The sequence below is a fragment of the Pinus tabuliformis genome, chromosome 2_1, assembly GCF_031772625.1.
Source record: "Pinus tabuliformis cultivar Carrire ecotype Pingquan chromosome 2_1, CPIR1, whole genome shotgun sequence".
Classification (NCBI taxonomy): domain Eukaryota; kingdom Viridiplantae; phylum Streptophyta; class Pinopsida; order Pinales; family Pinaceae; genus Pinus; species Pinus tabuliformis.
The window spans coordinates 305,833,866-305,846,531 of NC_142299.1; the positions used below are offsets into that span (position 1 = coordinate 305,833,866).

At 38.1% G+C, this 12,666-nt stretch overlaps 1 protein-coding gene across 1 annotated transcript; it reads right to left on the reverse strand.

Annotated features, from left to right (window-relative positions):
- Positions 1–512: 512 nt before the first annotated feature.
- LOC149200031 (uncharacterized) lies at positions 513–1,394 on the reverse strand. Its single transcript, XM_089400815.1, has one exon. It carries the CDS (start codon positions 1,392–1,394, stop codon positions 513–515), a length of 882 nt encoding a protein of 293 aa, XP_089256941.1.
- Positions 1,395–12,666: the final 11,272 nt, after the last annotated feature.

The following is a 12,666-nucleotide window of genomic DNA, read 5'->3' on the forward strand; positions in this document are numbered from 1 at the left end:
ACACATTACAATAAATCAATCAAAAATATATAAAAACCACACTTAGTGACTAAACTTATTTTCTTTCAACTAATTACACTTAACTCCCACTAATTAGAAATTTATGTTTTTTCTAATTAACCACACTTCACAAACTCATACTAAATTAAACTTTTCCCAATATAAACTAAACTCAAACTAATTCACAGTACTCTGCAAAAATTACATAAATATCAAATTACATACCTATCAAAGTAATTTACTATTTCCAACATCGAATAAACCAAAGGAAAAACAATAACATTGACATACTTTTATTAAGCAAAACCATTGAGATAAAAATTCACGATACAAAACCCAAATATTTCCCATGGAAAATCCACACGTAAATGATAATAATAACAATGTCACGCTTTCACGCACAAAGTAGCTCATTGACAGAAATTTTAGTGCAATCGAATATAATCCAAATACTTTTTATATGGTAAGCTTCCCTTTTAACGTATGTGGTTGGATTCACAACAATTTCTGTTTTACTGCCTTTCTTCCCGAGGGCACTGGTCGGTCGAAAGGGCTGAGAAGCCTTCAGTATCATGTTTAGAGTGTAGACCATCAAAAGCAGAAATTATTTTCTCGTCTTCGCGACCTTGATACCCGGTTGCCCATTCAGGTTTCTTCTGCTTCTTCTTTCCCTTCTGTCTCAACCATGGTAGGAACATACACTTGCAAGGAAATACGACCCAAAGTAACATTGTGCACACGCTCCTTGCAGTACCCGAAGGCATCGTGTAATGAGAATCGTCCAAGGACGGGCTGAGAAGAGCAGGACTATTAGCTTCTGCGATTACTGATGATGGTCTCGGACTTTCAGAGAGCTTTAAGGTGCTCACAGAAGACCATTCTTCCTTCAAATCCTCCTCGTCGTCTCCATTGTAGCCATTAATATTTGCTCCTTGTACAGGCCCATTGCACACAATATTCGGATGTGTGGATGGATAAGGGAATTTCCAGCTGAAGCAGCGCCCCATGTTCTTCTTTGGGTGAGTTGATGATGCAAAACCAGTAGAGTTGGTAGACGGTAAAATAGCAGGAGCATAAGAAGCACTTGGAGGCAATTTAAGAGGAGGTAGCGAGGACTGGTCCCCACCATACCCTAAATCTGGTTCTCTCTGCGGGGCTTTGGGAATCCCGGGTTGTACTTCCCACATGAATGGCACACACCCCGGTTCCCTATAGGAATTAGATATCTCCTCATCGTCAGACAAATGCATCATAAGGTCCCTCCTGCTGCTGCCATTCTCTGGATGTAGCTCACCCGATGACTCGCTAGACGAACACATTTCAAGAACCACGTTGTGCGTGTAGTTATAAGCATCAAAAGCAGCAGCAGGAGGTGGAGTGTGATGCAGCTGCATTTGTGGTTGAAGGGTAATTTCTGCAGCTTGCTCATTTGTGGTTGAAGTGGCAGCTGCAGATTTATTGTAATTTCTGACAAAGGATCTGACAGTTCATCTGGCAAGGACGAAACCAAATTGGCATCTGACAGTTCGTTGGATTCCTGATCGAAACAAAGCAAGCCAAGAAGTAATGAGCGCTCTGCCACCCCGGGCCGCCCCGCCCCACCTGACCGGCGGTGGGTCGATTCCCGGAATCGACCCGCCGCTGGTCGGGCGGGGCAGGGCGGCCCGGGGGTGCCGCTGTGCGCGGCAGCGGCACCCCCGGGCCACCCCGCCCCGCCCGACCGACGGCGGGTCGATTCCCGGAATCGACTCGCCGCCGGTCAGGCGGGGCGGGGCGGCCCGGGGGTGCCGCTTCGCGGAGGGGGCGAGGGAGGGGGAGGGGGAGGGTTGGGCGGGGAGGGGGCGGGGGGGCCGGGAGGGAGCGGTGGCAGGGGATGGGTGGGCAAGGTGGGCGGGGAGGGGGCGGTGGCGAGGGAGGGGTGGGCGGGGTGGGCGGGGGGTGGTTTCCATAAATAATATTTGATTACAATTATAATATCCATGTTGATATATATTTCGATGAATTTGAATGCTAGGATTACTTTAATGTTATATTAAAGATTTTATTTTTCTTGAAATTATGTTATTAGTTTATGATCCTCAATACATATAAATTAACCATAACACCAAAATCATTATAATTATATAAAAATTTTATACTTGAGCATGACATTACAATAATTATGATAATAGAAATTTAATATTTTTTTTTTTTTTTAATTGAGCATGACATTAAACCATTATGATAGAAAGTTAATTTATGATAGAATGTAATAAATTAACAAGATGATATTATGACAAATTAAAAAAAAAAAAACTATGTTATAATCATAAAGATAATACTAATTTTTTAATTGTATTTTAATTAGATTATTGAATAAAATTAAAATCAAGAATAAAATTTAAGAATGATATTAAGATAAAAAGAAATAGGTTATCTACATATAAGGATGTAAAAATTTAAAGCTAAATTAATAATTAAATGTTATTAATGTTGGCATTATGGCTAGTTGAATAGTTGACATTGATGTCAATCTGATTTTTTCCTAATTTGTCCATGGGTTGGATGAATTGCCAATATTTGGTAATACTTGGTGTGTTGCAGATGTGTTCTTGAGCTGTATAAAGGTGGTACACATGTCTAGCAATTTGGTGAAGATGTTTGACAAAATTCTGGATAGAGTAAATATGTTGTTCCTCAAGTTAAAACATCTCCACATGGAAGAGAACTAACATAAAGAGATGAATGCAACATCTTCATTGGGTTCCCCACTTTGTCTTCGTGATGATCATCTCAAGGACCCAGGATTATCCCCATGATGATACTTGTAGCTGAAGAAAATTAAAAATCAAGGGCCAAATCACTGAATTTCCCAAGGTAACGCATGCGATCGAGGGGGTTCAACGTCTAATTCGTCTTGTCAACAAAACCATCAACAAACCTATGGTTTTTCCTATGGAAATTCAAAGGTGGAGAGATTATAAATGCTCAAGGAGATCAATCAGTTGTGTGTGCATTTTGTGTTATTTATTGATTTTCTTTGGCACTGACAATCCTCATAAATATTTTGAATTATGTTTTGCATTGTTATGGGATAAGTGGTACTGTAATCTTCATGATGGTGATCTATTCTCATCTCACCAGTGTGAAAGTCTTTAGAATTTGAATATTCAATTGAAGTGCTATGCGAGATAGTAAAGGTGTGTATGAACCTGTACATCATTTAGTCTATTGCTATAAAGAATTTGAATTTGGTGTCTCCTCTATTGTGCATAAAGACAATATATTTTATTCACCTTTTGTCTTGGATCGATTAATGAAACTTGATTTTTGGAATGGTTGTACATAGAATATGTTTAGTCCTGAACAATTATTTGCTAAATATAGTCTCTAGAATCAACTAGCATGGTTGTGTGGTAGTCGATCTAGTGGTTTGTAGTTGATTAGATCTTTGTTGAAGGTTCATTTAGATAGAAATATCAATGTATTGTAAAGAAGAGATAGTTAGTTTGGTGCGATTGTAGGGAGGGGGGGCGGGGTGGGCGGTGGCGGTGGAGGGGTGGGCGGGGAGGGGGCGGTGGCGGTGGAGGGGTGGGGTGGGCGGGGGTGGACGGGGGAGGGGTAGGGGGGTAGGGGGGGGGGGGGGGGGGGGGTGGAGGGGGGTAGGGGGGGGGGGGGAGGGGGTGGAGGGGGCAGTAAGGGTAGGGGATGGGGGAGTGTAGGGGGTTGGGGGAGGGGTAAGGGGGGCGGCGCGGGTAGGGTGTAGGGGGTAAGGCCGGGGGGGGGGGGGGGGGGGTAGGGGGTAAGGGGGTGAGGGGTGGGGGGTAGGGGGTAGGGGATGGGGGGGGTGTAGGGGGTAGGGGGGTGAGGGGGGTGCGCGGGTAGGGGGTAAGGTGGGGAGGGGGGGTAGGGGGTGGCTGGGGGTGAGGGGAGTTAAGGGTAGGGGGTAGGGGGTAAGGTGGGGAGGGGGTGTGAGGGTGAGGGGGGGGTTAAGGGTAGGGGGTGAGGGGGAGGTAGGGGATGGGGGGGTGTAGGGGGTAAGGGGGGGTGCACGGGTAGGGGGTAAGGTGGGGAGGGGGGGGGTAGGGGGTGGGCAGGGGTGAGGGGGGGGGTTAAGGGTAGGGGGTACGGGGGGGGGGGGTAAGGTGGGGGGAGGGGGGTAGGGGGGTAAGGTGGGGAGGGGGGGATGGGGTGGGGGGGGTTAAGGGTAGGGGGTTGGGGGGGGGGTTAAGGTGGGGGGCAGGGGGGGTAGGGGGTGGGCAGGGGGGGTAAGGGTAGGGGTTGGGGGGGGGGGTAAGGGTAGGGCGCGGGTAGGGTGTAAAGGGGGGCGGGGGAGGGTGTAAGGGGGGAGGGGGGGATAATGGTGGGGGGTTGGGGGGGGGGGGAGGGGGTAGGGGTAGGGCACGGGGGTAGGGGTGGGCGCAGTGGCGAGGGGCGACCGCGGGGAGGGGTTGTGGGGTGTAGGGGGTTTGGGGGGGGGGGGGGGGGGGCGGGGGTTTGGGGGGATGGGGGATGGGGCACGGGGGTGTGGGGGGACGGTAGGGGGTAGGGTGAGGGAAGGGGAGGGGGGGCGCAGAGGGGGGGAAGCTTAGGAAGCTTCGTTCAAACAGAAAATTCAGCTGAAAACAAACATCTAGCGTGGCATGCAAAGGATGGACCACGAAGAAATACAGAGTTGGCGAGCGAAACAAAGAGAAACACAGATTTGATGGATGCAGGGAGTACAATAACTTGGTAATCATATCGAGGGATTTGTCATCATCATCATTTTCGGAGATTGGATCAGGCGTGTTACTTTAATTATTAATGTGTAGTGAATCCAGACAAGAGATCTCTCGTGAGAGGAATAAGTTAATGGGGCCAGGGCTTCAATGTAGTCGTCAGGGGGTTGTGGGGGGCACATGGGTAGGGGCTCGCCATACTTGCCGAATTGTGCACTTAGCCTCATTATCCCTCGCCTGACCTCCCGCTCGCCCATCGACCCGCCTGCCCGTTAGAGGTGGCTGGGCAATTCTGATTATACAAATAAAAAATTTATGGTATATTTTTGTTGTTAATTTAAGTTAATATGTTTTTTTATTTACTAATTTATGTGTTTTTTTTTAGGAAAATGGCATCAAGGAAAATTTCTGTGAATCTTTCTGGACCAAAGAGTCTTAAAGGTGTATCTTCAAAAAACATTGGTGAATGAACTCCACCTGAGCTCATGCCTACAAATATTTCAAGTGCTTTAAGTGATAAGAAGCTAATCTCAGATTGGAAAAGTTCAAAAGAGGTGAAATTTCCATCAAGAGTCTGGTATGTGAAAGAAAGAGAGAGCACAACTGTGATTTTCGCATTGATTTTTAAGTTAATTATTATTTTTTGAAAAAAAAGTTGTTATTATTATTTTTTTGACATGAAATTCATAAAAAAAAACTATTATTTGACCATTTTTAGTTAATATTTTTGTATAAAAATTGTGATTTTGACATGTTAATTCTAGCAAAAAATTATCAAAACGTTTAGTTTTTTTGTTATATTTATGTTAAAAATGGTTATTTTTATGTCCATTGTTAAAAAATGTTGTTTTTTAGAAACAATTATTTCATGTGGATTGAAAAATTAATTAAGGATGTATAAATATGTAGATTATCTAAAATTCAAACTATCGACTTTCTAATTTAAAAACGCAAAACAATAAAAACCCCACTAAAAAAAAAAAATTAAGATAGAGAACAAGAAAATATGAATAAAATGACGACTTCAAAAACTATCAAATTTGGAAAATAATTTTTCACATTTCACACACTAGAAAATTAAAAGTCAAAAAATAGGTCTTTTCAAAAAAGGGTGTGATGCAGAATACTCACTTTTTAAAATCAGCATGAAAATCACTACCATTCTAAAACTTGATTTCATCCTTGAGCATGAAAAAAAATTAAAGTTCCAAAAACCATGTTCTAAAAAAAACATGTGTATTCTGCATCACCACTTTTGAAAATCGGGTCATTTTTTTGTTACCTCTACGAAACGGGTAACAGTATCAGTTCCCATTTCAAAGTTTACATTGTTGTTGCCAGATATGGAATAGGAAATGCAGGTAATTAATAAGAATCTAAAGGTAGCACAGGACATGTAGAAAATTGATGTAGATCATAATGAGTTTTTTAAGGAGTTTCAGGTTGGGGAACAAGTGTACTTGTGCATCAAGCCAAAGAAGATCCCTTTGTGGTTTAGATCATGTGCCAAGCTAACACCTCATTTTTGTGGACCTTTCAAGAAATTTATTGAAAGGATTGGACCAATACCCTATTGACTTGCACTGCCTCCAACATAAATTCGATGATGTTTTCCATGTGTCATTGCTTAAGAAGTATGTTTAAGATGTTGATCATGTGATTTACTGGTATGTATTACAAGCAGAGTTAGATGGAGAATTCCAGCTGGAACCTCAGTGTATATTGCAGATAAAAATTCTCATGCACCGGAACTAAGCAATTGAGCAGGTTAAAGTGCAGTGAAGCACTTTGGGCCCGATGAAGCTACATGGGAGATGGCGGATCAAATGCGAGTTACGTATCCTTCTTTATTCGCTTGTTGAGCGAATGTCCTTGATATATGTTTTGGGTATATGTTTGATGTGATGTTTTGATATTTGTAGATATCTATATGGATGTAAATACAACCATGAGCTGTGATATAAATCTCCAATAAGTCCCACATTCATGCTTGGAATATGACATGAAGGTGATTGGCTGAAGAGAGATTTGGCTTAGTCAATCTATGCTCGGTTGGAACGTGGTACTCCCATATCGGGTTGGATTTTGCATTCATTAATAAGATTTCCTCTCCTTGGTATTTTCTATGTAAAAGTATTGGATTATATGTGGCATTTATGGTTGTTGTATCCTCATTATTTCTATCGTTTATATGTTGGTTATGAATATGTTTTATGACAATGAAAATGTATAGTTCTCATCATGTTTTGATTTGTAAATGATTGAGAAATAAATATATGACCTATTAGATCATAATGCAACTAATTTAATAAGGCATCAATGCTTCTTAATGATTCTCAAATACATATAAGACCCCTATGCTCAAATATGTTATTAAGACCCGTAGATTGCATATTTGTGACATGTTTGACGAAATGTCTATCATGGCTGGTAGGGCTCTAGTCAAGTCTTTGTTCAATACTTTTCATTGGCATCATTATCTCTATTTTTATTTTCATTTTTGTAAATTCCATGAAGTTTTGGGAAGTGACTGGGTCCTAGCCCTAGAATTTAGCCTTATATATCACATTCATTGGCATAGCACTAGCAGAAAAAGGCTACAGTCACACTCAGGTAGGCTCATGGGAGCGAATGGAACCGAAATATCAGACTGGCTTGAAATAGTACCAAACTAAGTTATGAACTACCATACTAGACTAAAATGGTACCAAGATAGAAATTTTTGTAGTTGAACATGCTCCTTGGCCACATAACCACAATAGTAACCCATCATTGATAAAACCATATTAATGACACATTTAATCATTAAAAAGATAAGAACCCCGTCACAATTAACCATAGGGTAGAAGAGGTTCATTTAGCGGAAATTGATGGTATATTGGCTACGAAAAGTATCATAAATGCGGGAATATGGCTCATGAATAGATACTTTATATATTGAATAATATGGCATATTCATAGCCCAACATTATGTTCATGACTATTACATGATATTATACGTTTATTAATGAAAATCAATGTCCTAACTATGAAGTTCATTGTTATGTTTATGATTGGAATATATCTTGTATGCCCATGATTTTAATGGATGCCTAGAGTGCGTTAATCAACGTTTAGTTTATGAATGATGTCGGAAGCTATGTTTATTCTCTTTCTTACTCTCTCAAATAATAACAATGTTTTATGGATATATTAGTTTAGCTTGCTCAAAGGGTTTGCATTGTCTCATAGAGGGACTGCAATTCCTTTTGTATTGATATCAACACTTGTATTCTTACACTTAGTTAATTGGTAAATCACATGTTTCTAATGGTTGTCAGGGTTGAGATAGTGTATTGGTGTGATACAAAATATAGTAGGGCCCGACACCAAGGGTATATGGTAGAACCTTGTTTCATCAAAACACTACCATGTGGGGCCCATCAGGCTATCATACCCTATAGTGATCACTTGGACTTGAGCGTGGAGAGCCTCAACATCAATGGGCTGATATCATACCATCAGACCATTGTACCCTTAATAGCATTAAATAAGTTAGGTAGTGAGGGCCAATATTGGTGCTCCATTAATCAGAGTGGCATAACAGAAGCAGTGGTTCTAGGGTGTAACCTTACTTATTAGAGCCATGACATTGGGCCTTTGTGTCAATGGGAATCCAAAAGAGTTTCAGTGGAGAGGTCAAGTGGGGAGGATCAACTCAACATAACATTAACAAGTGGGTGGTGGACCCTATGAGATTGGTTGGCCTTTGGGCCATCAAGAGTGCAGAGAAATTACATAAGGAACCATGGTTGGGAGATTGACCCAATATGACATCAACAAGTGGGTGTACCCTACTCTCAGATCTCAGACCTCAACATTTTCCAATTGAGGTTGGAGTAGAGGGAATTGCAAGAATCCAATTCCAAGATGATGTGGCTTAGGGTGACATGGATGAGATGATGTAGCTTAGGAGTGGACTCTACTATTATATCTTGGACCTTAGACCTTAGACCTCACATTTTCTAATTGAGGTTGGAGTAGAGGAAGGCCCAAAACACAATTCCAAGATTATGTGGCTGGGGGTGATATGTTTAAGGTGACATGGCTTAGGCAGTGGACCCTACACTTGGATCTTAGACCTTAGACCTCGACATTTTGATGTGGCTAAGGTAACGTGACTTGGGGGTGGACCCTACTCTTGGATCTCGACCTCAGACCTCATCATTTTCTAATCGAGGTTGGAGTAGAGGGAAGGTTGAGAACTCGATGCCAATATGACATGGCTTGGCGTGACGTGTCCAAGGTGATGTGGCTTAAGAGTGGACCCTACCATGCTCATGGGTCTCTGGGCCACTATAATTTTCAAAGGTACTAAGTGGAGAGTTACATGCCTAGATATTGATGGTCGAGATTGATTAAGGAACCCCCTCATGGTCGATGTTTAATGAGTAGGGGGGTTGCACTTGGGATTAGAACCAACCTACCCATCTCTGATTAATAAATGAGATTAATTGAGCCCCCCCGACACCCCTCCCAAATTCAAAACCACCATTGGGGGGGGGGGTCTACCCTACCAACTATTTTGGTTGAGGTGGTTCCATACCCAAACATGGTACACAATGAGACATGTGACCAGACAGACAGGTAAGTGACTGAAGCAGTTCTACATGGAGTGCGTATGGGCCTAATGGGTGTCACATGGATATCCATGGACCGACGCCAACCCTTCTTATTGATAAACTTCAAACAAGTGTGAATTTTTATATCTTCAAAAAGCTCTCCATCAACTGATCACAATGGTGGTATTGGAATTAATTTTTCAAAGGTCGCAAAATGAAGTTTTTGCTAATCCTGTCTTCATAAAAGATCTTGAATATCAGGTTAAAACATATAGGTAACACCTCCCATAGCCTAGGAAAAGCCAAGGGGGTGGGAAAGAGGGTTACAATTTGCCTAAAAGTGTTAAAACTATATAGTCCATATATGGATTGAAGGCCCTATTGGCGATCCTTGGAGACCTATAGAGATTTTGAAAGCATTCATAGTATAATTGGCAAATATATGAACACAATATCTCATTGCATGAAGTATGGAAATCTCACCTAATTGTTCCAACATGGATGAATTTTAGAAGGATTTTTGTTGGCATATTTTTTTAATAGTAAATGAATTACACACTCATACTCAAAAGTGAAAATATAAGAAAGATTTGCACCAAAAGACACTCATTACACAAAGTAATTGAATAATACATACATTAAAAAAATAATAATAACAAATAAATCTTTTAATATCAAACATAAATAATAAAAACAAAAAATATTTCAGTGTTGGCCATAAATAAAATACTTCAATATCCACTATAAATAACATAATTTTAGATCAAATTTATTTATAGAGAGATAAAGAAACCGATAATAAAAAATCTATAATTTTGTATATAAGCACTTTCTAATTTTAATATAAGGGATAGGTGTAGTTATTTCACTACTCAATATGGAATTTAAGCATGAGATCCAAAATAATATTGATAACATTCACAATAATTTGACTCTCAAAGTATACAAAGGTGCAAAGTTGTTTATATCAATAAGCATAAATATGTCCTTTGCTCCTTTGAAAAGGTCGAGATTCTGGGTTTTGTCCGATTTTCCCAGTGATAGACCAACTTAGAACTCCATGACTTAATATGTATTTCATGTTTTGAGGAAATGTAAGATATTTTCCCAACCAAAAAAACAAAACATTATGTTACAATATCTTCCATACTACCCTATAGAGCACCTCTCAATGCAATTATGTTATTTAATATCGACATTAAAATATTTTATTATTCATTAGTTGGAATGCTTCATGTAAACTTAGCATGGATACTTTGATCATAATTTCTAACAATATATACATAGTTGACATTGAAATATTTTACTCAACATAGACATTGAAATACTTTATTTATGGTTATCCACACTAAAATATTTTTTTGTTTGTTATTAACATATTTTTAAATGCTCAACATAGACATTAAAATACTTTATTTATGGTTATCCACATTAAAATGTTTCTCTTATATTAAAAAGTAGAAAACATATATCCATGAAACTTTCCCTCTCTATCTGTGTACTTGTCCGATAGTAAGTGTTAATTGCCATTAACATTGTTATCAAAAAACAAAAAATATAAACTAAATTAAAATATGTTTTAGCTTTCAATTGCTTGATATATGTTTAACTAAAAAAGGTATTCTCATAAAAATGCTATTTCTCATCTTCATCACATTTAATAGATCAAGAAAAAGAACTCCACTTAGGGATATTATTTCCATATTAGAGATGTGATTTCAATATCTAATAATAAAATAAATAATATTTTAATCAATGATAAAGATAAATATTTGATGAAATATAAAAAAGATCTTTGATAAGAGGATTTCTTACTCTCACCATTACTTCATGAAAATGTGGATAATAATATTCAGCAATGTCTATATTTTTATTTTACGTTACTATCCAAGTTCCCCGTGAGTTCCAACTTTTGAAAAACCATTCGCTTCCATATTTATTTTCCTATACACATGTGGGAGAGAAACGTGAGTAAAAACACTCTCAAACCTTTTACCTTTTCCAAGGCAAAATTTAGAAACATATTTTGATCTTTTTCTTTATCTTCTACCCATCGAATATGAAAATCACCAAATATTTGAAAATATCATTTTTCATTTACCAACAACAATACTAGTTTTCGTGCCATCAATTTTACATAATATTTTATTTATTTATTAATGTAAGTATAGTTGTGATGTCATTAATTGTATAATATTTTTAGTTTATAAATGTAAGTATTATTTTCTTTTTAAATGTAATGTTATGGGAAAACATTTTCCTTAAACTAGATTTTATAGAGCCTCTTCTCACAATAATAATTGCTACATAGTAGGTAGTACCTATTGCTTAGTTTAATATAGCTAAATTAAAGTAAAAATATTAACATTAGAATCCAATCAATTTAGTTTTTACTAATGGGTAAATTGAGGTATTTTTTAATTGTAATTGTGCATTGTGGTGGTGGAGAATCCAATCCTACCAACCAAAATGATAATATCTTAGTGTAGTGATAATATTTTAAGGTTTTACATTTTCTGTGTAAAGTATATATATATATATATATATATATATATATATATATATATATATATTTTTTTAAAGGGTAGTTTTTCTTGTTAAATATATCTGTGAAAGATAGATTGAATATATTCATTAAAAAAAACTATAAATATTAAAAATAGAGTTGTTGTATTTATTTAGTTATTTTTTGTTTGAATTGATAATCTTTTTAATTTTAATTTTTAATTTTTTTACTATTTTTTTATACTAAGTGAATCTTATATTTTTTTTACTTATTAAATTAAGGCTTCTCTGATACAGATCAAGTTTTGGAGATAGGTTTTTGGCGATAATCAGATCAAATCAAAATTTATTTGTCGAACCAACAAATGTGGTTCATCCTCAGGGCAAGATGAAGAACCAGGCCGTGGAAACAAGTTAAATAGAGAGACCGATCATTCAAATGGCTAGAAAGAAACAACTATGTTTGACCAAAGGAAACAACTACAATTGACTCGACAACAACTACATTTGACTGGACCAAGAGTTAGGGGAAAGTTTATTAATTAGTTATTTTGTTAGATCTATTTATTAAAATCTATATGTAACTAAATATATCTATTTTTTTGAAGTGCCTAACTATTTTACTATATATATTAAATTAAATTAAATTTATGGTTTGAATCAATTTTCACTTAATTATTAACAAGTTTATCTCATTGTATTTATTTAAGAATAAAACCTTTTTTTTACATGTGTGTGGGAGATGTGATTCTCCATTGCCATCCTAAAATAGAGAAAAAAACAAAATGCATATAATTGATCCCATGCGTGGGAGATGTGATTCTCCATTGCCATCCTAAAATAGAGAAAAAAAACAAAAT